The 27,888-nt window shown below is 35.6% G+C and overlaps 1 protein-coding gene across 2 annotated transcripts in view; it reads right to left on the bottom strand.

The window, feature by feature from the left end:
* Window positions 1-474: 474 nt before the first annotated feature.
* LOC145694636 (acylamino-acid-releasing enzyme-like) overlaps window positions 475-27,888 on the bottom strand; it is a 46,176-nt gene continuing 18,762 nt past the window's right edge. For both annotated transcript variants that reach the window (XM_081771046.1, XM_081771045.1), the window contains exons 7-13: window positions 27,605-27,776; window positions 24,171-24,422; window positions 18,841-18,981; window positions 16,188-16,408; window positions 12,869-12,948; window positions 9,777-9,986; window positions 475-842 (exon numbers count right to left, since the gene is read on the bottom strand). In XM_081771046.1, the coding sequence (XP_081627172.1) occupies window positions 704-842; window positions 9,777-9,986; window positions 12,869-12,948; window positions 16,188-16,408; window positions 18,841-18,981; window positions 24,171-24,422; window positions 27,605-27,776 (1,215 nt within the window). In that variant the 3' untranslated portion in view covers window positions 475-703. The remainder of the gene's footprint in view (window positions 843-9,776; window positions 9,987-12,868; window positions 12,949-16,187; window positions 16,409-18,840; window positions 18,982-24,170; window positions 24,423-27,604; window positions 27,777-27,888) is intronic.

The raw sequence follows: 27,888 nt of genomic DNA, 5'->3' as shown, positions 1-27,888 counted from the left end.
CTGTTAGGTCAGGAAGGAACGGGAATTAATTTATTTTGGTAATAGTAATGTCACTCATATTGGACTCCTTCGAATAGCATTCTCAGGAGTACGATTATAACCTTCGCATTTCAAAATTAACTTTGAATTTTGGCCACCATTTCCCAAGGACATAGTTGACCATCAATAGCTTGCTACAGAACGATCTACATGAATGATCACTCGATAACAAAGCTTGGTCATTCTATCTGAAATAGGCATCGAGAAATTAATGCTAACATATAGGGAAGTTTTTCAGCCATTATTCATCAAGAACATGATCAATCACAAATATCTCTCTTGAAAATCATCTATATCATGACTATTATTGTATAAAATTTAGTCAACGTGGCTGAAGCTGCCTGTGAGAAAATTAGTTTCAAAGAAACGCATAAGAGCTTTGCTAACTTAACTTAGCACTTGTTAGTATTGATAGTTGTAATAAATAACGTGAAATGCAAAATGACTAACATTTTATTGCATGTAGCACATAAAATATCTCCAAAGATCTTTACAAATGTTACATGGTTAAGTATTATACCTCTTACCTTACATTATTGTGTAAAAAATAGAAAAAATCAATTTGTCAGTTAACAACTCCTTCACACAAGTAAATATATTTGACTTAGTTTGGTTAGAACTTATACGCTGTTGAGCAGTTGTAATTCATATAACAATAAACATCTTATTTATCCAAAGCATTCTTCTGAGCTTCTGGTATCGAGTAGCCAAGATGATGAAGAAACCACAATGCCGCGTTGATGGCACCATCTATTTCGACAGGTATTTGGCTCAATGGATGGTTGTCCTCGTATAGTAATAACCTGAAATAATAATATGAAAATATCATGCAACTATAGGTTCTCATAGGTTTTCTAAAACACTTTTCTTTACAAAGAGCGTTCGAAAAGGTTCGCACAATGGGCCATAACTTTTTTTTTTTTTTTTTTTTTTTTTAATAGATGCACTAGGACCATGAAGTTTTGTGTGCGTGTACTTATGTCCTTTATGCCGAAGTTGTGTGGCAAATTTTCTTTCTCTATTAATAGAAACATCTACAATGGAGACGGTTCGCCACTGAATTCCTGTACAAGACAGCCAATTACTCAGTCATTCTATTCGACATAAATTGCTTCGCGTAGACGGGGATGAGACATTGGACCGACATCACGCCGTCCCACGTGCCTATTTATGCCCATTGTAATTTGTAAAACGTAGAGGGACGTCATAGATATTTTTGAAAGTGGGAGGACGACGTACTCCCGCATTCCCCCTCACTTTTACCCATGGGATTGCAACATTATGTAGTAATGGGTACAAAGCTTCCACAGTGGTGATTTCAGTCTGGTACACAGGGGCCGCGGTGGCTCAGTGGTAGAGCGTTCACCTCTGGTGCTTGGGGTTCCGGGTTCAAACCCTGCTCCCGCCAAGTGAACTTTGTGGTGGACAAACATCGTGTGCGTGGGTTTTCTCGTGGTTCTCCCGTTTCCTCCCACTTTCTTCATTCCACCATTTCATTCATTTCTCATAATAACTGTCTCCTTTAGCCTAACCGGCATAACCGTGGGACGTGAAACTCAAAGATTTCATTTCATTTTTTCAGTCTGGTACACCAACACGGTACGGCGGACCATCAACTGCAGTGAACAAAGACCACATTGTCAAATGGATAGCCACACGACATTTTGTTGAAACGTTTGGTCTTACATTAATACAGTCTTTAGGTTACAGAAAACTTTGTGCCCGTTGGATGTCACACCTGCTCATAAGCGAGCAGAAACAAATCCTATCTGCCAATCACACACAACAGAAAATCAGAAGTATGGGATGGGAAGTGGTTCCTCAATCTTCTTATTGTCCCCACTTGGCACCTTCTGATTTCTTTCTGATTGGTCATCTGAAAGCCCACCTTCGTGGTAGGCAGACCAATTAACAAGAACTCATTTTGTTTGTGAAACAGTGATATTATAACATCCGGTATTTTGTCAAAGTGCATTTCGGCGTCGAAAGAACAGCGGGCTAATTATGTCACTGCGGTTGGAGGATACACTGAGTAGTATACCAGTAAGTATGTATATAAGGACACAAGTAAACGAACACAAAACTTTTTGAACACCTTTTGTATAATACATCCTTCCGTTCTTTTGTTAGCCGCTAAAAATACTAATTTTTCTTCACAGTTTAAATAAGAATCTTTTAGGCATTAACATATTCAATTAAAGAAAGAAAACTTATGATGTACTGTACATGGAAAATTTGAAACCAACATTACTATTCCGAGTTTGAAAGAGTATTAATTAATTTTACAATTTTCAATCTAACAAGAATATAAACATAAATGTTTACTTAATCAAGACAGAAAGACAGAAAGAGAGAGAGAGAGAGAGAGAGAGAGAGAGAGAGGGAGAGAGATGTTTAATCTATAATATAAATACAGGATGCAATAGAAAAAACTTTTCGTATTTTGCTGAACCATTGCACAGACATCAGTTGAGCGAGACATGGTATTTGGTAACATTTGGCTTGCCGTTTCAGTTGCCATCTCGGTGTATTTCTCGAGCTTATCACTTTCATGCTCTTCCAAATAAATACATTTAAAAAAAGAAAAGTATGAGTTGAAAATTTTCGTGTTCTGGGCAGTTACGACATCAAAAAAATGGTGCAATTTCTTTAACAATCAGTCCTAAAACATGCTTCTGATTTGGACATGTCCGTTTCAACAGCTTTAATACCCATTTTAAAGGAATCGGATGACAATTGTAAGGTTATCCTTAAAAATCTTAGTCCAAACGCTGTATTGTCTCAAGTAACGAAATTCCGTGAATGATCAGAATGTTCGTTATTGGGCAGAAAGAGATTATTACAGCTTCATGTCATTCTATACACAATCCATGTGTCACTGTTAGCTGCAAAATTCTATGTTATGGGTCTTGCTTTTTCGAGCAATAAGCCAGACAGTTACAGTGAATTTCCATTGGAATGTGCAGCTGATACATTTTTCTGGATCCCAAATTTATCTCACTTTGAATCAGAATCTGTAATTCCACCACCAAAAAAAAAAAAAAAAAAAAAAAAAAAAAAAAAAAAAAAAAAAAAAATCGGGACCAACACAAACATAAAAGCTTCAGTGTAGGTTTTGAGTGAATTGTTATCCCAGACGCTTAATCTCGTTACATGTTAATGTTTTTTAGTCTGAATTATCATTCGATTTTCCCCTTTAAATTGTTTTCTTTTAGGCTATCTGAGACCCAATGCATACCAATGTTGACAATCTGAGGACTACTATACGTCAGGATTGTAACTCAAAACTTCAGAAAGTCAAATGGAAAAGTGTATCGCAAACGAAGGCCAATATTTGGACGATAATAATATACTACTGAAAAATATATTTGTTATTTCTATTATTTTATAGTAACTTATCACATTTTGTAAATGAATTTAGTAAACCATATATATATATATATATATATATATATATATATATATATATATATATATATATATATATATATATATATATTAAATATTAAGCGACTTCAACAAAAGCGGGGCCGCGGTGGCTCAGTGGTAGAGCGTTCACCTCTGGTGCTTGGGGTCCCGGGTTCGATCCCAGCCCTCGCCAAGTGGACTTTGTGGTGGACAAACACCATGTGCGTGGGTTTTCTCGGGGTTCTCCCGTTTCCTCCCACTTTCTTCATTCTACCATTTCATTCATTACTCATCATCACTGTCTCCTTTAGCCTAACCGGCATAACCGTGGGACGTAAAACTCAAAGATTTCATTTTTTTCAACAAAAGCGTGAAAATATAAGATAATAAAAGCGCTAGAAAGTAGAAATAATAATAATAATAATAATAATAATAATAATAATAATAATAATAATAATAATAATAATAATAATAATAATAATAATAATAATAATAAAGAGCTTAAAAGTAAAAAATAATTACTATTATCTACAAAAGAAAATTTTGAAGCTTGTGCCAAGTCAAACAAACAAATACCAAATTTAAAATTAGTTTCAATTTAAAATTAATTTAAAAGCTGAACATTTTATGAGGCATTAATTTGTTTGGCTTGGCACAGAATTCAATTTTCTTTTATATAGATAACAGTAAAGAATTATTTGCTGGTTTCAAACGATTTCTTCTTATTATTATTATTACTATTACCTTTTTAGGGCTTTTATTATTTTCTACTTTGTAGCGCTTCTGTTGAAGTCGGTAAATCTTGTATTTTTAAAAAAAAGATTATACTTTTTGGTTTTTGGTGAATCCCTGATGATGGTTATTTTTCTTTTATTTAATTTTTCCACATCTTCGTTGCCCCAGTAGTTTAGTTAAGACACCTAAACAAAAGGTAGGCCACTAGTTTCCTATAAAATGGGTCAGCCTACGAAACATGCGTGACCATATATATATCTAGGTATATACGTTACAGAATTATACGTGAATATTCACACAGTATTAACACTATTATCTGTTGAGGAGTTTTATGGCCTAACTCTAAGGATTGTCATTAGATCCTAATAAAATTTATACGAAACTTGCGAGAAACTATACTCTTTGAAACTGAATAAGAATAATAAAAATCAGTACACTTGTATTGAAGTTATGAGTGCATACACACAATGAAGTTGGTTAATTACGATATTAACACTGTCAGCCGTTAAAGAGTTTCAGAGTCTAGCTCTGAAGATTATTGTTAGATCCGTATGAAGTTCAGAAATTCATGGCTAGGAGTAGATACGTTTCCTCAATGATTTAAAAGTTTCTGGTTTGTTTGTAACAGTCTATTTATATGGTAGTTGGTAGCTATCCACATGTGTTGATACCACCTGGTACCGTCAGCGTTGCCATATTGCTTCATAATGTCGGAAAATAGTATTTTTTCACGAAAAAGCTATACTACATTCAATTTTTGATTTTCCACGTTTTTTTTTTTTTTTTTTTTTTTTTTTTTTTTTTTTTAAACTGTGCCTTCGTATGTTTCTGGTATTCATGAGGACGAACGTAGAATCCTCCACCACACGGTTTATATCTCAAAAATATCTACAAAGACAAGACAGTCCTTCCCTGGATTGGAGTTTAATTTCATTCGCACTTGGTTCAAAAGTTCTGACGTTCCAAGTATGGGTTGCGCGGCTTTATGGACATCTTGTAGCTCAGAAAGCTATCATTACATCCTCATGAAATTTACATGAAACTACAAGAAAATATATATATATATATATATATTTTTTTAAACAAAAGAAGAATGATTAAAATCGATGCATCTTTGTCGAATTTATACGGGAACCTACACACAATTATGAGATGAATACTCTCAGCCATTCTGGTCTAGCTTCGAAGACTATTGTTAGATTTTTATGAAGTTTACATGAGACTACACGGAAAGTGTGCTGTTTCAAACATAAAACAGAAGCATCAACATTGGTGCAACGTTTCCAATGCAACGCTGACATTTACCCGGACTCATAACATAAGTGAATGAAGTTACTACCTTTTACACTAACGTGTCAATGGCCAACCTCCCATTTCAAACGTGTGCACATTCACATCATATTGTGGGTCCGCATAAATGGCAACGTTGCATTTTCATTTGACATTGGGCACATAAAGAGTGTACAGCCCAAACGGCTTCTCCGATTTAAAAAAAAAAAAATCCTTCACTTTAGACTGAAAAGATTATATTTGGAGACGGTTTCCCCTCATACATTTTGTTGTAACTCTGATAATAACAGAGTTTTCCTATGTCAGGAGAGTTTTGAGACACCCTGTATATATATGCAGGGTTTGCCCGGAATATAATGAGACTGACCACCGCACGTCGCTCCAGCTGTCAACCCAACGCTTCCACGATCAGCTGCTTGCAAGTTCTGGTATAGTAAGGGTCGTTATTGTGTGAAAAATGAGTCGAGATTTTTGTAAGCTCAAAATACAGCGTCCGCTTGGGCAATGATACGATATTAAATTTTACTTCAAGCTTGGAAAAACTGCTGCAGAGATGTTCGCCATGCATAAGTGGAGGACGACGAACGCTCTGGACTTCCTTCGATGAGTAGCGTGGACAAATTTTTTGTCAAGTGAAGTAACTTTGGACCAAGACAGTCGTTTGAGTGTGAGAATGATAGCCGAAGAAATGAATCTACCCAAAACAGTGATACACGAAATTGTTAGTGAAAATTTGAACATGTACCAGATTTGTGCACAGCTGGTGTCAAAAGCGCTGAACAACGGATGAAAGGAAAAACAACTTGACATTTTCCGTCAAATGTTGGCGTAAGTGAGGACTGAACTGGACTTTTTTTTGATAATGTAATAACAGGTGACGAAACATGCATGTTCCAATACGACTCAAAAGTAAGTCCCAAAGTTCGGAGTGACACACCAAAGAGTTCCCGCGCCTCTAGAAGGCAAGGGTGTCCGAGTCTAGGAGGAAACAATATTAAGTGTGCTCTTTGAAAGAAAGGAGTGGTACATCAAGAATCTCTATCTTAAGGGAAGACTACCAACGCAGTTTATTACATGGAAGTCCTGACACGTCTGCGAGACAGTCACTTGGGCTTGACTGGAGATTGTCAAATGCTGGAAGCTTCATACGATAACGCGATGAGTCACACCGCGTTTATTGTGACGCCATTACTACTGGCTAGAATCAGCGTTGCCACGTTGCTGTAACCACCGTACGATCCCGACATGAGCCCAGCGGACTTTTACTATTCCTCAAACTTAAAGGAAGCCTATGGCTGTTTTGACGATATTTTTGCTATCCAAGCAGCAACGACGGGTGTTATAAGGGGGTTGTCGGAAAATAACTTAAAGGAGGTGTACGCTGCGTGAAAATCGCGCTGGCAGCGGTCTGTCGATAGCCAACGAAAATAATTCGAAGAATTTTAATAAATTGTACCAATCGGATCATTAAATTTTATTTCCTGGCCCCAGGCGAATTACTTCGCAGGCTATATATATATATATATATATATATATATATATTTGGGAGGTGAATTCTGACACCACGATAAGACAAAAAATATAGACCATCCTGGGTGCACAAATGCTTCCTTTCGGAGTTATAGGCTTCCTTTCGGAAAATATGAAAAAAATGAACTTTGAAGGTCCATAGCTCCAGAACTATGGGACCTACCGTAGTCGGTCTAGACTTCACTTAGAAACTAGAGTAAGGCCGCGCTAAGAAGAGCTCTGACAACTCTCACGTGCGATCAAGCGCGGTTGCCACATTTATCTTCTGTAACAATATAAATATAACAAGGGGCACATTTTGTGGAAATGAATCATATATGTATTTCAACAAAAATATTATTTAACATTATGCCTGACGAAAGTATTAGACAAAAGAAACAAACAAATTAGTATTGCGTTAAGATAGTTTACAAAATCGTAAAGAACACAACCGTTACTTCTAAACACATAGGGCCTTATGCAGAGTCGTTTTGACATATGATTAGCGTCATACTAAATGCCTGACTACTGCATGGAAACATATGTTAGTCGAACTCTTTAGTATGAGATCGGGCTTCTTCGTAGCTAAGCGGTTAGTGTACGCCTTTGGCATGGGAGACCCCGGTTCTATTCCCGACAGGAGCTCACGTGGTTCGGATTCCACGTTAATCAGTAGATTCACGTCTCATATAGCCTCGTTGTTGAAAGTGACGTTAAACTCAAAATCAGTTCAACTCTTTAGTATGACACTAAACACGCGTCAGAAGGACTCTGCTAAGGCCCATGATGTTATATATTTTTTAAAAAATGAAAACTACTTACGTTAGAGAATGGCTTTCAATTGTAGATAATTTAATTCCATTTACTGTAGAAATCTTAAGCTTTTTTCCTAGGGTGGATAAAATTTCCGTCGGTGCAGCGAGGTCTTTCAGGCACTTCTCTTTTGTGATTCTTTTCACAGTTGTAGGGCTAATGTATAAAGCTGAATCTACTGTTTCAATCACTTTATTCAATGGCAATAAAGGACCGTCGTTACGTTCTTTCTCCAAATATTCCCTAAGATTAAACACAAATTCCCGTTCTCTTTAGCCTAACCGGCATAACCGTGGGACGTAAAACTCAAACAAATTCCCGTGCCTGACTTGTCAAGGGCACCCCCTTTCCGCACTTCTTACGCACTCCAGGCATTGTGTTCATAAACTCAAACATACACACATACACATGCTAAATTTATATTTTAGGTCTATGTGAATAATACGAATACAAACTATGTTCCACTGATGAATGAAAATAACAACACAATATTCACATCAATGCACTGAGATGATAGCACAAAAAATCAAAACAACCTGACAACACAAAAACTTTCACTAATGAGTAGGTATAAATGCGACAACACTGTTCGGTTACCATAGAAACAACCCAGTGTTTCCAAATGTATTTTTGTGGGTCTAAACTATCCTCCCCTTCACATATTGGTGAAAAAATGTCTTCTATGAAAAGACAAACATAGCTGGATCACGTTCGTTACTTTCCAACCACTCAATTTCTAAATCAGCCCTTATGAAAAGCTCATTATAACAATCTCTGTAATATATAGAGTATGTAGGTAGTTTTTCCTTATGTCAACAAATTTCCTACAAAGATCATTAGAAATTATACTCATTTCAGCCTGACATTCCAAATAATGGTTCATTGCCCTTGAACTTTAGAAGAGCCGTACAGACTCACTACCCTCTTCGCTTTCAATTCCACGAAAACCTACTTCCTGCGGCGATAGGGAGGTGGACCGGTTGTTGTTCCATGTAACCTCACTTCTATTTACGTAGCAAATTTGTCAAAAGGACAGAGTTGTGTCAATAAGTGAAAAAAGAAAAAAAGTATTCATTATTGTGGCAATAATTTTAGGCCTAGTGGAACTACGTTGTGCTGGAATGTTGAGGAGTAAAGTACGATTATTTTTTTTAAATATCTAGTTTGTAAATATTTCAACTTATAATCTGATTCAATCAGTGATAAAGTAATTCGATTCCTTTATCGTCCTGTCATGTGGTCGCTTTGATTCTTCTTGCTATGACGGTTCGCAACACTGTCGTCAACTTACATGATGTTAGATCTGTCAGAGCTCAGGTTACGATGGCCCTAGTCCAGTAGGTGCCCTATCCAAGTTTCAGAATCCTGCGGTACCTCCGCAACAATTTTTATAGAGGTAGTTGCAGAGTACTTCAAATTATATACCCGTAGCCAACTCGCTCTTTAAAACTTGCTTCGTGAGTACCTTAGCATTCTGAAACATGCATTTTTGGATAGGGCACATACTAGTTCCTAAGTGAAGTCTTGATCCTACTACGGTAGGTCCCATAGTTTTGGAGCTATGGATGTTTAAAGTTCATTTTTCCATATTTTCGGCATCCTATAACTCCGAAAGGAAGCATTTGTGCACCCAGATTAGTCTATACTTTTTGTCTTATTTTGGTGTCAGGAATTACCTTCCAAACGTTGTCGGTGTTGCTTTGAAACACCCTGTATATGTAGAACGGAGCAAATTGAAAGTAGCCCAACTAGACGTCCTTATATTTTGCTTTCGTTGCTTTGAGAAAAAGTAATCGTGTTTATTGTTTTAGATTTAAAAGAAAAGTGTTTACTTTAACATGTTTAAAAAGCCAACATTTCAACTGACTAGTCATTGTGGTACACAGTAGAAACAATCTGGATCGCATACTGAAAATTTCAAAGCATGCATATTCCTGGACTATATTCCTCCAAAGAGTATAATTATTTCGTAGTATACTTACTTTGTTTTAATACCCCTTCTCCTCAACTCATGGTAGTAGGCTATACCTTGACTCGGGGGAACACGTAGATCATTTTTACCTACTAATATCATAGTAGGTGCTTTCACCTTCTCTATATTATAGATAGGAGATTTCTTTCTCATTAACTGCAGCATATCCAAGTCACTGTAGACAACTTTATCATAGGAAGAACCTGATTCAACAGCACACCTGAGGAGGATTTATTTAAATTACTTTCAAATTTACAAGCAAGACGTTTACTTAGTAAATTACAAAACAAATGTTATGTTCGTAAATCTAATATCTACAATTTATTTTAGTACTGCTAGCTTCTAACTCTAGTAAACAGCTATACATGAATTCCAAGCATGAAATAGAATTTTCTAACAGTTAAATCCACATTTCACTTCAGAACGACTTTGTAATACCTAACAGAGATATCTCCGGGAAATAACATTTATAGTGAACAGAGGCGTACCCACGGGGAGGGTCCACCGGGTCCGGACCTCCCAAAACTTCCTAACGCAAAATACACTTGCACTTTCTCAATAAAACTATACTTGTTTAACAAGGAAATAATTGATGTAGCATCAAAATTTCATCTTACACTTCATCTACACTCTTTCTCTTATAAAAATAATCTAGTTTTATCATTTTTTCCTGAAAATATAGGTGGAAGTATTTTACAACTACTTATCATCTTTTCAGGTGCAGAATAATACCGTTCAATACTACATAGACGTAGTGGCCTCCACCCAACAAAAATTTCTGAGTAAGCGCCTGGTACAGGACTACAGTTTTTAGTTTTACCTGGCACAACTACTTGCTGAAAGGATCACGTTACTGCGAGCGATTACGTGGTTCTAAGGTGGTATTGATTTAGGAGAAGGAGCAGCGTCTGTTGTAATATTCAGAGCTAAAATTGTGTATTCTGATGTATCGATAATTCAAGACTGTGTGTCAAGATATGGCCCTGGACCTTAAAAGCATGAAGACATGGCATGCGAAGTTTCTAAAGGCAGGAAATGTCGCAGATTTACCGTGAAGTGGCCGGGCAAGAACAAGTGGTAGGTGAGGGGAGAGGGAAGCAAGACTGGGCGAGGGAAAAACATTATAAGGAACCCGACGAAGGATCTTGGAGTTGAATGTGCATCGCTGTTTAGGATCCTCCCGAATAGAATTAATATGAAGTTCTAAAAGTTGAGAATTGGGCTCATATGAGCAAATTGAATTAGACCATTAGTCTGGAATTTTGTGAATTGATCCTCGATCGGCTATTGGGTGATGATGCACTGTTGACGCACATTATATTCTCCGATGAAGCAACCTTCTATTTGCTCTAACCTTTGAGGGGTTAGCCCTAAAGCAATGTGTGGTGCTCTGGTCTATGGAGCACATAATTGGACCTTCCTTCTTTAAGAAACTTCGAAGGGGTTAGCCCTAAAGCAAATGTATGTTGTTCTGTGTCTGCGGAGTACACAATTGGGCCTTCCTTCTTTGAGAAACTTCGAGGAAGTCAGTCCTAAAGCAAATGTATGGTGCTTTGTGTCTATGAGGCACATAATTGGGCCTTCCTTCTTTGAGGAAGATACGGTCACTATCTATCTCAACACGTTGCAGACGTTCCGCCTCCTCCAGCTGGATACAGTGGGTATTAAAGATGACGTGTAACCCCCCCCCCCAAACAGTTCGCTCTCGCAATTAGAAACAGAATCCGAAACTTCGAAGTATGTAGATTGGACCCACATCATGGCCCACAAGGCCAACAGACCTGGTTCCATGTGATTTTTAGCTGTGGGAATATAAGACGGTAATATGTGCAGAAAACCCCAAAGATCTGGGTGACTTTAAAGCAAAATCATCACGGGTATTAAGGATGAGCAACGCCGGAAAGACATTCAGGACAAGATAGAGGAATGGATCGATGGGAGTTTGGCTACGGGTATATAATTTGAAGTACTCACTAACTATCTCTATAAAAATTGTTGCGGAAGTACCACACGATTCTGAAATATGGATATTTGGATAGGGCACATACTAGTTCCTAAGGGAAGTCTTCACCCGACTACGGTAGGTCCCATGGTATTGGAACTATGGATGTTTGAATTTCATTTTTTCATGTTTTCGGCAACCTATAACTCCGAAATGACAGATTTCTGCACCCTGGTTGATCAGTACTTTTTGTCTTATCTTGGTGTCAGGAATCACCTCCCCAACGTTGTCGGTGTTGTTTTGAAACACCCTGTATAATTCTAATATACATATAATCATCTGCAATATTCCAAAGCCTATTTTATGCCTATTCATCTGTAATATTTCAATATTTCACAACAACTTAGTTTAAACAATAAGTTTCATGCAGAGTTGTTGGTACTGTGTGGAAAGTGATTGTTCATTTAGACGCACCTAAAAACAATAGTTTGTGTTTCTAAGCTAAGTAGCTGAGAATATTAAAACTAGAAATTTATTCCATGGAGTTCTTTACACTAATTTTCCCTCAAGTCTATAACTTTCTTTATACATTTGACTCATTTCTATGGATATTGACTTCTAAAGATTTTGAATGAATTCAAATGTAAGGAAATATTTATTATTATTATTATTATTAATAATAATAATAATAATAATAATAATAATAATAATAATAATAATAATAATAATAATAATAATAATAATAATAATAGCAAAAACAACAACTTAAAGTTCGCAAACTGTTACTGTTAGAAGATGAAGTTCGCTTAGACTTTGAAATATTGCAGATAGTTATTCATAGTATCTATTTTCAGGGAACATGGTGGTGAGTGTTATAAAACATAACAAATTTTTGTTATAATGCGATGAGAACAAAAAACAGACAAGGGAGTTAGAGTCCAATATTGCGCCGTACATAAACACGAATGCTAATTGTTTTTATCAAGTTATTTTATGCATTTGTCTGTATATTAGCATTATAAGCAACTGATAAAAAAAAAAAAAGATAGAAGACTTAAAAAAAATATTTTGATCCTCTTTTTCATCCTTAAAATTTCTAAAACATAAGATTAAAATGTTGAGTTTTAATAACACAAGATTAAAATGTTGATTTCACTCACCAATCAGGTATATCACTAATCGTGAACATTGTGGCAATATCCACAACAGGATTCCTTGCAACTACAGCTTTGTAGTAATCCTATGACAACAATACAAAACACTAATTCAGTTTCAAATACTATATTGCATTTACTACACTATTAAATAAAGGATTCCACACATAACAGCTTCGTTCAAAAATGGACTCCCTCACCTAAATTCTACTTTTCCAATAACTTTCAAGCGAATAACACAATTTATATACAGTTGGTTGTGAGTAACTTAACAACAAACTGATTTCATTTCTTACACCAACCACTATATCTCCTAGTGTTAATTTCATTCAAGTAATGTTAAGAGAGAAAAAGATACCAGAGGAAGTATATTATATATTCTTGAACAACTCAATTCAGAAAGAAGACGACGAGTATAATAATAATAATAATAATAATAATAATAATAATAAACTACTTACTAGAAATTAGTCATTCAAAATACTGTCATACAACAATTAAAAAGAGAAATTACGCTTTCGCTTTGTCAGATAAGGAAAAATCTTTTAGTTTAATATCTCACGATTACGCCCTTTAGGCTAAGGGAGACGGATCATTAGGTCAAGCGAATAATCATGGATTAAGGCAAGTGAATGATGATGGAAGAACTGGTGAAATGAAATGCAGGAGTAAACAGAGTACCTTGAAGAAACCCATGGACACAATGTTGTTATTACTTAGATAAGAAGAAAGTAGACAAGGAATAGAAGAAATACTAAAGAAAAGGGGCACACACCAGATGACATTCACAGGCCCTAATCTTCTTCAGTTACGTTTCTGTTTCTACTTCGTCCCTTTCTTACTTGAGATATCAGCGAAGGTGTGTATAAATTTCATTTATTCGGTTGTTGCAAAATTAATACAAGATTTAAAGTATCTTGAATTTAACACATGACTGTGGTCATAAAACCTGTGTGTATCATTTGAAAACATGCTCTGCTTTCTATCTACTTATTTATCTACCTAAAAATTTTCATGACTGAAAAGATTTTCACGATTCTTTTCTACGAATTTACACTCGGCTACAGCCCCGCATAATCAGCCCAAAACAATAACGAAGTTTGGGATAAAAGCAGTGTGACCGAACTCACAGTGCAACCCAAAGTTCCTTTCGTGGGTATTGAAGCCTAGACATGAGGAAGATCGCAAATCCATTCGACTGGTGACGATTAAAACTGAAGGCGATTATCAAGACAGATTCATAGAAAAATTACTTCAGGGTTTTCCGAGAAACTCAACGTTGATCATTCGACCATCACACAGCATTTGGAGAAACTAGGAAAGATGGACAATTGGGTGCCACACGAACCTAGCTGGTGCCAAAACAAAATCGATAGCTGTGCTGCTTTTGCGCAACAATAATGACCAATTTCTGCGTGACATGTGATGAAAGTATGACAGCTGGGGGCGTTTAGACTAATGAATTGAATCGCGCTTCCACTCCTACAAACTGTTACGAAAGCCGCAGTGCATTTGAAGTAGATAATAGTGGTTGTGGTTATCTATAGCTGAAAGTACAGTCAAACTTATAGAGCTGAGGAGTATTATTAGAAAAATTAACACGTGAGTTTGTACGAGGTTAGATAAATTAATACATATTTAAATATATCCTATATTTTGTACTTTGTGAAGTGTAATGTTACTTACATATTATATATATATATATATAAAACAAGATTTAATGAAATTACTATATGGGAAGTTATTTTATAGCGATCGAGGAAAAGGAACTTGTATATTTTGTTTATTCATTCTCTCGTTAAGTTTCTCTACTTGTCAACACAGAGACAGAAAGCAAACGCAGTGATAATAAATAATAAGAAGTGAAAGTTCTCAGGAATACTATGGTATTTGTCCTTCAGATTAATTAGTGAGTCGTCATTCAAAGTGAGAAAATGGAAAGAAAAAAGAAATTGGGTTCAAGAGAAAACAAGGAAATTGTCCGGGGTTATGTATACAAGCCTTCTACGCCAAACCCATAATACAGTTATTTTAAAGTTTCGTCTCACTTAGGATATTTTCTATTGTCTGCAAAAAGCTCTAAGTTAAAACAGGATGTGTTAATAATTTGAACTTAAAAAAATCAATGTAATCATCTAATTTAAATGAGTACTTCAATTTTAGAAATATAATAAAAATATATAAATAATGAACAATGATATTTTTATCTTTAAGGGGAAATCACATTTTTCTATTATTATTAATGAAATTAAGCACTCACATTTCCCTTAAAACAAGATGTTACACGTCAATAATAAATTCAGCATAATAAGAAGAGTTGGAACGGCCAAACCTGCACTTTAAAACTGAACCACTGTATAAGACAATGTACAATAGACCTATTTTCTATATTTCTTTTCTATAGAAAAAGATCATTCAAGAAAATCAATTTTGGTGTAATATATAACCCTTCCTATTCACCATGCTGGATGGTATTCACTAGGTTATGGCATATTTTGATGATGTAAATTTAATAAGATGATAAGAGAATAGAAAGAAATGCAGAGGCCTTATTAAACGCTTCCAGGGGCTTGGGTTTAGACGTCAATGCAGAGAAAACTAAATACATGGAAGTTCGTCGAGATCGCAATTCTCCAAATTATGGATGCGTTAAAATATCAAATAACACTTTCGATAAAATGAATACTTTCAAATATCTAGGATCAATATGATATCATATTTACGAAGAAATTAAAATCGTCTAAAAGCAGGGAATTCTTGTTATTAATCAGTTAAAAACCTTTTGTTGTCGCGAATTCTGTCGAGGAATTTGAAGCTTAAAATATATAAAACGATAATCATGCCTATTGTTCTGTATGGTTGCGAAAAATGGTCGCTTACTCTGAATGAAGAACTCACACTGAAAGTATTTGAAAACAAGATCCTAAGATGAATATTCGGACCCAAAAGGAACGGGAATGGTCAGTGGAGGAAACTTTGCAACGAGGAACTACATAATTTATATAGTTTACCAAACACTGTTGGGGTCATCAAATCTAGGAGGTTTAGGTTGGCACGTCATGTAACCAGAATGGAAGGAAGTAGGAAGCTTTCAAACTTTTAACTGGAAGATCAATCGAAAAACGACCATTAGGAAGACCTAGGCGTAGATAGGAGGGCAATATTAAGATGGATCTCGCAGAAATAGGAATAAGAAATAGAAACTGGATTCAGTGAGCTAAGTATAGAATCAATGAAGAGCTTTTGCCGGGTTCCATAAGCCATAAAAGTTAGTTTAACCCTTCCTATTTATGTTTCAAAGAAGAAAATCTATGAAAATGCTTACAGGAAATTGCCCACTCAAATGGGTAACCAGAAACCCTCCATGCGAACCGCCATATAACACAACTTTGTTGGGATCTAGAAACGGAAATCTTTCGATCGTTGTTTTTACAGCTTGATGCACATCTTGAACATCCACTTCTCCGACATGGCCTGGAAGAGAATCGACAGCTTCTTGTCCAAAGCCAATCGATCCGCGATAGTTCACCAACAAAACACTGAACCCTGAAGAAAAGAAAAAAAAAAAAAAATGCTTTGTTGAAAAAAAAAAAACTTAATTAATAAATAACAATAATAATAATACAAGAAGCACAATGAAAATAATTCATCGCCCTTTGTTCTGAACAGAAAACAAAACAAAACAAAACAAAACAAAAAAGTTTGTTACTATTAACAAATTACATTTTAAAATACCTGAAAGTCGGACGTCTACCCTTATTAGCGTACTCAACATCGTGTAGATTTGAGGTCTCCAACTTACGGCTATTTTAGTATCTAATTCAAAATTAATAGCTGAAAACTTTTTTTTTTTTTTTTTTTTTTTTTGTTAAGTTTTCAGTTTGAAATAAAGGGCAATGAACTATTTTCCTGAAGACGAGGTGTTATTCATTTATTGTTTTTTTTTTTCATTTTTTTTTTTTTTTTTACTTTTCAGCACTATGATGTATTTAATAAAAAAAAGGAAAAGTTACTTTTTTCCCTCCAATTGTATTTATTTACTTTTCTCTCTTTAAAATATATATACACAGGGTGTTAATGAACTACACCGACAAACTGTAAGAGGTGATTCCTCACATCAAAATAAAAGAAAAAGTTCATATGGACCTGTGGGAAAAAGGGCATAGTTTCAAAGCTAGGCCTGTCCAAAATCGAAAAAAAAAAAAAAAAAAAAAAGACAAATTCCAAGACGCCCTATATCGAATTTATTAAACTGTGGATAGAGCGTAAAAGAAGTCATGCATACGCAGTCCAAAAATGCACATTCCATTAATGTTCAATGGGTGAACAGAGATGAAATTACCAAATGATGAAATTACCAAACATGCCATCAAGCGAATTTTGAGATATGCTCTGATTTTATGATTGGTCCAAAGGTCCAAAGTAGACAAAGGATAAGTCTCGATAGCAATGAACACGGAATCATTTGGCGAGATGTCGGAAGTGTTAAGGATCGTCAGCAGCACGGTCTCTCGTACTCTGGAAAACGCATGCTACAATGTTTTCTTTCGCGCTTATAAGTGAAGAAAACGTGAAATATACCTTGACAAAATACATTGCATAACACGTGACAAAATACATCGTTGCCGGTTCCTAACACTTCCAACTTCTCTCCGAAGCATTGGATGACTATTGTTGTCAAGGTTTACCTCCTGCCTACTTTGGATCCTCCCTGAAATCAGGGTATATCTGAAAACTATATTGAGAGCATATCTGAGAATTACATCCAGTAGGGAATACCCTGTACATCTACTGAAAATTGATAAAATATACACTTTTGGATTATGTATGCGTGGCTTCCTTTACACTGATAAGGATCACCATCCACTGTTTCTGGAATTCGAAATAGGGTCTGTTGAAATTTGGCTTTTTCGCGATTTTGGAGAGCCACTTTTCGCCACTGAAACTATGCACTTTTCGCCATAGGTCCATATGAACTTTTTCTCTTATTTTGATGTGAGGAATCACCTCTTACAGTTTGTCGGTGTTGTTCATTAACATCCTGTATATGTATATAATTTATTTTCAGAATCTTTTGGTGATGAGAGCACATATTGCAGGAAAACAAACAAACAAACAAAAAACTTTTTCAGCTTAAACATAATGGCGGCTGACGTCTGTCATATTGACTTTTTGTGACGTCACTTATTTTATTTTCCCAGATTGTCATTACATTTCCAACGATACCTCATTTATTGAAATCGGTTTAGGCATTTGAGCTTCACAGAGGAACTAATGGAGATGATATATATACCCACAAACGGACATGCTAAACATAATACCCTTCTTTTGGCTTCGCTATAGTCGGGTAGAAAAAATCTACATGTATAACAACGAATTAAACTACAAGCTTTTTCAATTACTAAGATTAAAATGTCATTGAAAATACAGTTTTGTTACAGGAAAGTTGAATACTAACTTCCATTATGAAGAAGTATGGAACTAGTATGTAATAGGACTTGAAACATAAACTTGAAATAAAGGGTTCGAAGCAATGACAAATATGTCTTATATTGTTTCAAATTTTCAGAGTGGGTATTAAAACAAATTTTATTTCACACTAGCTGCAGTAACTGTGGACTTGGAAGTAAAGGATTCACCTCTATTTTACGGAAAGCATTAGAAAATCAGAAGTGATGTAGAAACTGAAAATATTACTCAATGTTCTACATTGATTATACTGACTTCTGCGAACAATAACTTACAAGTTGAAGAACAAGTAACAGCTTGTTACCGTTATTTACAAGGCTGCCTTTTCCTGAAATAAATTTGCTATATGCATCGTCTTTAAGACATTAAAAAATCAAACGTGTACTCTTTAAGTGAAAAATCGGAATACAAAAATATTCAATTTTTTACAGCAACATTTGTTTAGTGTAGAGAGAAATTACTGAAAAAACGAGAAATACTCCGGAATATAATGGAATAAGTATACTCACCCAAGAGAGCAAAAAACGTGGCTCCCATCATGTACTCATCAGAGATTACTGAATGCGGCCCACCATGTGGAAGCACAATAAGGGGAATTTTGCCTTTGACAGTACTTTCAACTGGTCCGTAAAATATGCTGGAGCAAAATCCTGCGAACGAAAACCATTGGTGTTAAATTAAGTTTTTTAAAAAATACTTCTTGATAAATGACTTTTCATAAAACAATATAGGTTTTCTACAGGGATGCAAATAACCACTTGTCCACTCGCCCGGGGCGAGTGGTTCATTAGTGCGGGCGAGTATTTAATATCATACCGAAAGTAAGTAAATGATTTCTATTGTGAGATGTGGGCTAGTAGCTTTTTTCTTAGGCGAATGAAATTTTGTTGCTTCTTTGCATCCCTGAATGTATAAGCTCGTCCAGAACAACCTGAAAGTGTAAGGAAGAGGCAGCTGGGTAACTCGAAAAGCAGCAACACTTTAGCATTAGCACAGTACACTTAAATACAGCGGACGTACATACTAAGAAAAATACAGCGAGCTGAAGACCTCATACTACTTAAGAGTTTGACAAAGTTGAAGGAAGAATGAGTTACTGCTATTACTAGAATATTAGAAAAATCAAGGTTAAATAAATAAAATCTGTAATTAATTTTTCCAGCTTTTCTTTGCGGAACGGGTAAATTTACTTATGTTCTCTTTTCACGGACCTTCCTCTCCACAATGTAAAGACCCACTACTATTTAAATCAATGGATAGGTTAAGCACGACGTAACTCCGCGCTATTTACGGCATCATTTGTTTCCATTGGGTTCTAAATAACTATATAACATACGGATATTATGACGTTACACGAGTTACGTTTTGCAGAAGGAAAAAAAAACTTATTTTAGTGCAAGATAATCGGTCAGGAAATTTATCTGTATGAAAATAAGTGTCAAAAATATGCTGCTAAATGCTTTCTTTAATTACCAGTCATATTGCTTGCACTTTTATCCAATCGGAAGTGAGGAAATTAATTGATTCATCTCTTGAAGGTACTAATAAGTCTGCGTTTTAGACATTTCTACTGTACTTTATAACGGATTATTCAACTACTAATAAAGTTTCTTCAATTTTTTCTTCCAGTATTTCAAGTGTTACACTCGGACACTCTTCCTCAGGGACACACAACAGCTTAAGCCTTTCTATCCCTGTAATATTATCTTCACATAATTTTTGTATCAACAGTGGTATCAAAGACTGTTGCGAAAATTTGATCAGTACTGATGTTCACTTGCTGTAGTCTTAAAATATCACTGTTGATACAAAAACTATGTGAAGATCATGTTGTGAAAGAAGGGTTTAAGGCAGTGTGTGTCATGAAGAACAGCATCCGAGTGCAACCTGAAATATTTGAAGGAAAGAAAGGAAGTAGGTGAGTAATCTGTTATATTATGTGTTCAGTATTCTCGGTAAAAAATTCCTACGTACTGTCTATTTTAATACCTGCTTCTACAGTTCTGAAATTTTTAGTTCACGGACCATGCTTTCTAGGTTGTTGAAATTAAGTCCTTAGTAAAACCTCGAACTCGAGGCCGAGTATCGAAAAAAGAATATATTCAAAAATTCGGGAATCCAATTTAAACATATATATATTGTAATCTTTTTGTGTAGTTTGGTCTCATATAAGGAAGAGGTAGAGCTGTTAATAAAAAGAGCGTCCGGAATCGAACTCCCATTACCAGTTTTATTATAAAATCCACTATAAAGTATTTGTACAAAATACTATACAATCTGATCTCTATTTCAAAAGGTAAGCAAAAGGTAGTCTTTGACCGAGTGGTCGCAGACAGGATCCCCGCAGAGTCCCGAAGCAGACTAAGCGGAGTGGAGTTAGGAACCCAAAGCTCCGTGCAAGCAGCGGGCTGGTTAGTTGGCCAACAGAGCCCTGAAGCAGGCTAAGTGGCTGTGATTAGGATTCCCAGTCAGAGCCCCAAAGCAGGCAAAGCCAGGAGAAAGGAAAGGCGTAGTCCCGAAGCAGACTAGAGGAGGGTTACCAGAAATCTGGTACTGAGCTGGATTCTTCTGTCCAATTTATAGCGTCCCTTGGGTGGTGGTGGCGCTGCTACTTCAATTTCGTGTTCTGCTCCGTGGGAGGGACTAAACGTCGTCTGCAGGTGATTGCAGATCCCCCTGGTGGAAGTTCCTCTTGATGAAGCACGAGGTAGTGTTTATAAACACTTGATGCGTGGATTGTTTGTAAACAACTTCACATGGGATATTACAATATTAAGTGATGTCGCGATACTGGTTAACAACAAATGAAGATTTTGGTTTACTGATCAGCCTACTCATCTCATCTAATATATAATATCAGCTTCTTATCTCTTTGAATGCAACTCAAGCTGGAAGGGGATTAAAAAAAAATTACCTACAAAAATAAATCTAGTTTGGGAGGATCAACTTAAAGTACCGTCCAATTTTATTTTTCATGTTTATTCTTCGGGAAAATTCTAATACAAGCCTAAGTTCTACTAGAATTTAAAACAGCTTGGTGGCTACTGCCTGAGAACTAATTAACTTTCAGTTATCGAAATTTAATTTATATTTACTTGCATTCGTATCACAACAACAACAACGATAATAGAAAGCCGCCTTGTCGTCTTGGACCATCGAATTCACTGAAAAAGTAAACAAAATTAACGAAATAAAATTCAATCTTTTAGTTTAATGTCATGTCCTCTGAGTTGAAGGAGACAAATTATAAACTCAAGTAAATAATAAACGAACTAATGACTTTTGTATTTTCCGTTCCAGCATTGAATTTCCTTCAATCCAAGATGGTCCTTATTTTCCAACTTCCGAGATTTCTTGAGTCTCACCCTCCCTAAAATGAATCCAGATAAGACCAAGATAACCAAGATGACAAAAAATAGCTCAATTGAATAATATTAAATGGTGCCCCACGCGACCTTAAGTTTTCAATGCATTTACATTATACAATACGAGACAAAGATGTCGTGTAAGTTTGTAAAGACAGTTGCAAGTTAATAAACATATATTTGAAGGTATAACTATTGATTAAGGATAAGTTTGAAATAATGTCAGATGTATCTGTAATGAAAAGCTGCCCTAAAATGTCGTCATATGACTCTCTTCCTACTAAAAATTTTGAATTTCAACCCAACATGGCGGACTTGAAGATGACCGCCATGGTGGTACTGTACAGTAATAGGTGCAGTTCTACCTGCATTATCTCTATATAACAGATGGTGTCACACCCTCTACACCTTCCAAACTTATCTAGCCTCTAGCCTCGAAAATTTGAGGTCGCTTGGAGCACTATTTAATATTATTCAACTGAGCTAATTTTGTCATGGGTTATTTTGGCCTGATAATAAGGACACCTTAATACATATATATGTTTTAATGCATTTAAATAATATATGTATGTATACCGAAAAATAATGAAAAAATAATCATACACATTAAAAAGTAACACATTAAGAAAGTTAAGATATGAATCATAAACTCAGGAATAGTCAGTTTTGCTCCTCCAAATTCTTATTAATCGTTTAAAAATTTATATTAAACGTCGAACTTTCGTTGGCAACTTTCAACACTTTCAGGACTTAGGTAAGGAACAGTATTTTGGTAGGGATAGGAAGTATGTAAATTAAATGTTTACGCTGATAAAGCAAAATCCTTATCCGTACCAAAATACTGTTCCATATCCGAAGTCTGGAAAAAGCTGACAGTTGTCAGCAAAAATCCGCCGTTTAGTACGCATGTATTTTTTTGAACGATCTATAATAATTTGGAGGAGCAAAAGTGAGCACCTTTGAGTTTATTCATACGATTGCTCTTCAAGCGGTTTACATTACAATAAAGTATGAATATTTACGCACTTTTACGACATTGAATATCAATGCATATATCAATGCATGGTTTTATTCATTTCCTCCCTTTACTGTTCTGCGGGGATCGTCAGGCTGGTTTCTCCCAATTCCATTAAACTACTTCTATCTACACACTTCTGACACCTTTTTTTAGCTCACTAGTACATTTCAATTTTTAGCAACACCAAATTAGTAACAGAGATTAAAAAAGAAAAAAAAAAATCGCAAATATAGTTTGGGACCGAGATATTCGCAAAAATCATTTTTCGTAACAAACGAGAAGAAAAAAAAAATCCCTAGCATAGCAACATTGGATACTAGTGAAAAACACAAATAACAGTCTTTGTTGCATAAGCATTAATACTTCTGATCTCAAATTTAATACTTACAGCTTAACTACCATGTGGCACTCCTAAAATTAGTATACCAATGAGCAAATAAACAAATTAAAGGATATAAATATTTTCATATTTAAATGTCGTCTCGATTAAGGTATATTATGAAGGTAAGCTACACTCTTCTGTTTGCATGGAGTTAAGGGAAGGAAGAAGTTATATACTCCAAAATTTTATTTGTGGACTGGATCCGGCTGTAGGCCCATTTGGCCATCACTGACTAAGAGGAATACAAAAACTGCAATAAAGGAACATACAAGAGATGCAAGGCCAAGATTCTGTGATTTCTGGCTTATTACAAATAAACACAACATTAATGAAGTTAAAATTATTGGAAGAACGTCATCAAAAATTGAAAGAAATCTGTGTGATTCGTATTACATTAGGACTCAATATCAAACTTCAAATTTGAATGAGGACACCGTCGACAAGAAATGGGATTGTGTCACGAAACAGTTTCGTTCAGAATAGTGGATCTCGACGATGTTAGTTCTCACAGGCATATCCATTTTCTATTTAGGCTTAGAGGCGATATGAAGGAGCATTTCATCTATACGTCTGCAATTTGGTAACAGTGAAGACTCGGAAACGTTCATTTTTACGTATTAACAAGATGAACAATTTTTAAATTGTGATGAGTTTTTTTTACACAGTTTCCTGTTGTAAACACTTTTATTGGTCGTATATAATAATTATTTTAATTCTTTTTAAATAATAACAATTTAAAATGGTGACTACCACGAAGGTAAAAAAATAGTAAGTTGACTTAATGTTTCTCGTCAAGAAAACCAAATTTAGTATTGTTATGTGAATCTTGGAAGCTGGTGTTCTTTGCTTAAAAATTGACTGAAAAAAAGAACAGAAAAAAAATATTGAAATAATTCCAACCATCTTAGACCCAGAACAGGTGATTAACCTTCAACAGAAATACCAGACATTGTCCTAACTACTAGAATTTCTCAATATATGTCAACTGAACAAAATAGGTTAATTTTGTATTTTTCCTTGTTGTACGCATGCCGTTTTCCTTCTAATACTGATAAGACAGACATATATACTTACTTCGGTGCCCCAAACCGTCAGAATCCTCCATGATAACATGCTGCATAGTGGACGGATTTAACTCAGGTATATTAGGAAACTGCGTTACTTGTTTCAACTTCAGTTGGTCTTCTTGGCCCTTAGGAGGTAGTGCACCCAAAAATAAGGCATGTGGCTCCAACAAAGACATTCTAACACACAAAACTTGGTCGTTGCAGACATCCAGCACACAAAGACTGTCGGGTGCTTTAATTTCTATTATTGTCTTCGTCGCTACAACAGTAGAAAATACATAAATATTCTGGTAATTACGGTTAGGTCTTTTTAAAATATAGTTTATTATAATGTTTGCAGGAAGATATATGATAGGTACACGGCAAGAAGTATTTACTAATATGAAACATACTTTAAAGAAGAACAGTAATATTATTAAGGTTTACTCAGTTGTTTGAAAGATGACAGTTATGAAGGTGCCATGATAGGGGTTAAACAGACTTTTATATAAATGTACACTTATAAGAAAAATAAATAAATTCTTGAAATAAGCACTCAGCATATTGAAAAGCATATTTGAGGGGTTATGAATATAAATAGTTAATAAGTTGGATTTTTGGAAACACTAAGGAAGGATTTTTGAAAATTTGGTGTAAAAGCAGAGGAAATAGGTTTTGCAATTATTATAATTAGATGTCCATATCTCGGAATCCCTTGTCTTTAAACGGTAGTTGATATTTTAAAGTTTTCAATTTTTTTGTTAGTATCATTGCTACGATTTTTAAAGTTTGGTTAAGGCGGTAATAAAGGACCATGAAATGATTCGAACTACAAGACTTTTTTCATACGACATTCTTTCAACTACAACATTTTTGGACACAACGAAGAATAAGGTATACATGTTAGTATACAGATTTCCAAACTGTATATACAGTACTAAACCACATAGGGCTGCGATGGCTCGGTGGTAGTGTGTTCACCTCTGACGCATGGGATCCCTGGTTCGATCTCAGCTCCCGCTAAGTGGGCTTTGTAACGGATTAATAGCGTCAGCGTGGGTTTTCACGGAGTTCTTCCGTTTCCTTCCACTTCCGTCATTCCATTATTATCATCCATTTCACCAGTCTCCCTTAGCCTCGGTGCATAAACGTCGGATGCTAAAAATAAAAATACATATACGAGGGAGGATCAGAAACTAAGGTTACAAAGCCGATATTCTAGGAGTGTGGTAATTTTACTATATGGAGTTGGCAACTGTGCAGAGATTCAGTCACTCGCAACCTACGGCGCTAATTGTAGGTAAACACAAATGGCGACTCATTTAGAAAATTGGTCTCGCGAAGTCCGCTAAGGTATTCAATTTCTGTGGGCGAAACATGTAACCGCGGCTGAAATTCACCGGGAGCTTGTAGGTTTACAGAGATACTGTAATGTCTCGTCGGCATGTCGCAGAATGGCGTCGAAAGTTTGCAGCTGGTAGAGAAAACGTGACCGACGAGAAGCGCAGTGGCCGACTTAGCACGGCATCAACAGATTTGAACACAGCTCGACACACATCGACCACCCTCCCTACAGCCCGAACCTCGCTCCAACCGACTTTCACCTGTCCCCGAACTTGAAGTACCTAGGAAGGCATCGGTTCGCTTCAGACGAGGAGGTGGAACATTTGGTGACACCGTGGTTGAACACGCAAGGACACGATTTTTACCTTCAATCTCATCCCACGATACAAGTGCCCCAATCGATATGTACATAATGTCGAAAAATAACCTAATGTATGTACTATCTGTTGGCTGTCTTGGTTATATGAAATATTATATACACGTTTTACTTCAGGCTTTGTAATATTACTTTCTGATTACCCCTCGTACATACAAACAATGCAGTTAGTGATAACATTTCTCAGGAAATGCTTTCGTCAATTGGTTAATTTATCTCTCATTCAATTCTTCGAATTTATAAATGACCTAATAAAACAAAATGAATCATAATAATAACAACGAGAAGAAATAACTCTGAAAGAAGGGAAGTAATATCCATTGCTTTCAACTGCATTGATACAGATTAGATTTGGGAAGCATCAATATTTTCTATATCCACTTAAATATCCAGTTTCAAGAGCCAAGTGGATCTTCAACTGTGATCCTGAAAGTAACTGCTCTTTATAATAGGTGTCTGGTGTTCGTAACATAATGATATTTTATTTTCCAGTTTTCCTTCCTCACATTAGAAAGATATGAGGATAGTGCAATAATTAATAGAAGCAAATGTTCTTTCTGCTCTCTTGACAACAGTTTCGGGACGTATTTGTTGAATTTAAGTTCAATTTTTTTTTTTTCATCTAGAGCAAACCGTTAATCTCTGTAACAACCGATAACAGTACTCAAATTGGACTACTCTGGCCGAAGTTATTTGTAAGCGAAAATATAGGGAAAGTGTATGTACATTTTACTGGCGACTGTACCTTATATAGATGTCAGTCTTGTACAGAAAAACTGTTCCCACATCCACCTTTATTTTAAAAAAGCTTCTACTTGTGCTTATAAAGAGAAGACAAGCGAATTGATTATTGCCTCGATACAATCTTAACTATATATAAAACTACATGAGCTGACATAAATTGAAGAGGTACTTCCGGTTGATGTAGAAAGTTGAAATTTGGTATGAATGTGGCTTTCTGGGACTAACCGACAGCAAAATTGTCAAAAGTGAATATTTTTAACTTTTACGGGGTCTAAAGGGGCGGATGAAGGATTTTCCCAAGTTATTTAATTTTTTTTTTTTTTTTTTTTTTTGACCTGTAATCTTATATTTTAGGTACTTGGAATTGAAATACAAACTTGGAATTCAGCATACTTGTACGTTTTTGCAAGCGTTACCTAAGTAAATCAGTAAAAATAAAAATTTCTAACTTCAGAGTGGTTTTATGGGGAACTGAAAAATCTTTCCCATGTTATTTATATGGGACGTCTTCTAAACCCCAAAATGTTTAGGCATTCCGGCAGGATTATAATGATGAAATTTGGCATGATTGTAGCCTTCCGGGTAACCGACAGGAAAATTGCCAAAAGTGAATATTTTTAATTTTTCAGGGGCCTAAAGGAGGATGAAGAAATTCCCATGTTATTTAAATGGACGTTTTCTTTGGATACAAAAATCTTATCTTTTAGATAGTTGAAATAGGGAAAGAAACTTGAAATTTGGCAGAATTATGGATTTAAGAAGTGCAAGTCCGTAGGCCAAGCAAAGGCGGAGGCGTGAGAGCGAATCCCCCAGTTGGGCAAATTCAGGAAATATGAAAAGCAAATGCACGAAATTGACTGTTGATGGAAAGGAGATACGAGGCCGTAGGCCGAGGAAACGCGGGGTCTGGGGGCGGAGCTCCCAGCTAGTTAAAGTCTAGTCCTAATATAAAATTGTGAGCACAAAGCTATAGTAGTATGACAACATTAAATACTTACCTATATCCACCACATAGGAATGAATTCGAGATTTCTGAGGAGTACTAAAGATAAGCCGCCTTCCATCTTCTGACCAGCATCGCTGAGGCAGTGAAGCACAATAGATTCCATGAAATGGTGAACCATTGGACGTTTTAATTTCCGTTTCTACTCGCTCAATTAATATTTCTTTCTGAAAACGTATATGGTTAATCAGTATATATAACTATAAAAGTAATTTTAATACTTACCAATGACTGATCATTAAACGTTTCAATTAGAAATTGTCAAACCGTATCGAAAAG

This window comes from Thermobia domestica, chromosome 9 (assembly GCF_964235325.1).
Source record: "Thermobia domestica chromosome 9, izTheDome1.hap1.1, whole genome shotgun sequence".
NCBI classification, from domain to species: Eukaryota; Metazoa; Arthropoda; class Insecta; order Zygentoma; family Lepismatidae; genus Thermobia; species Thermobia domestica.
Note: the sequence above shows the minus strand (reverse complement) of the source record. Positions and strands in the feature narration are given on the sequence as shown.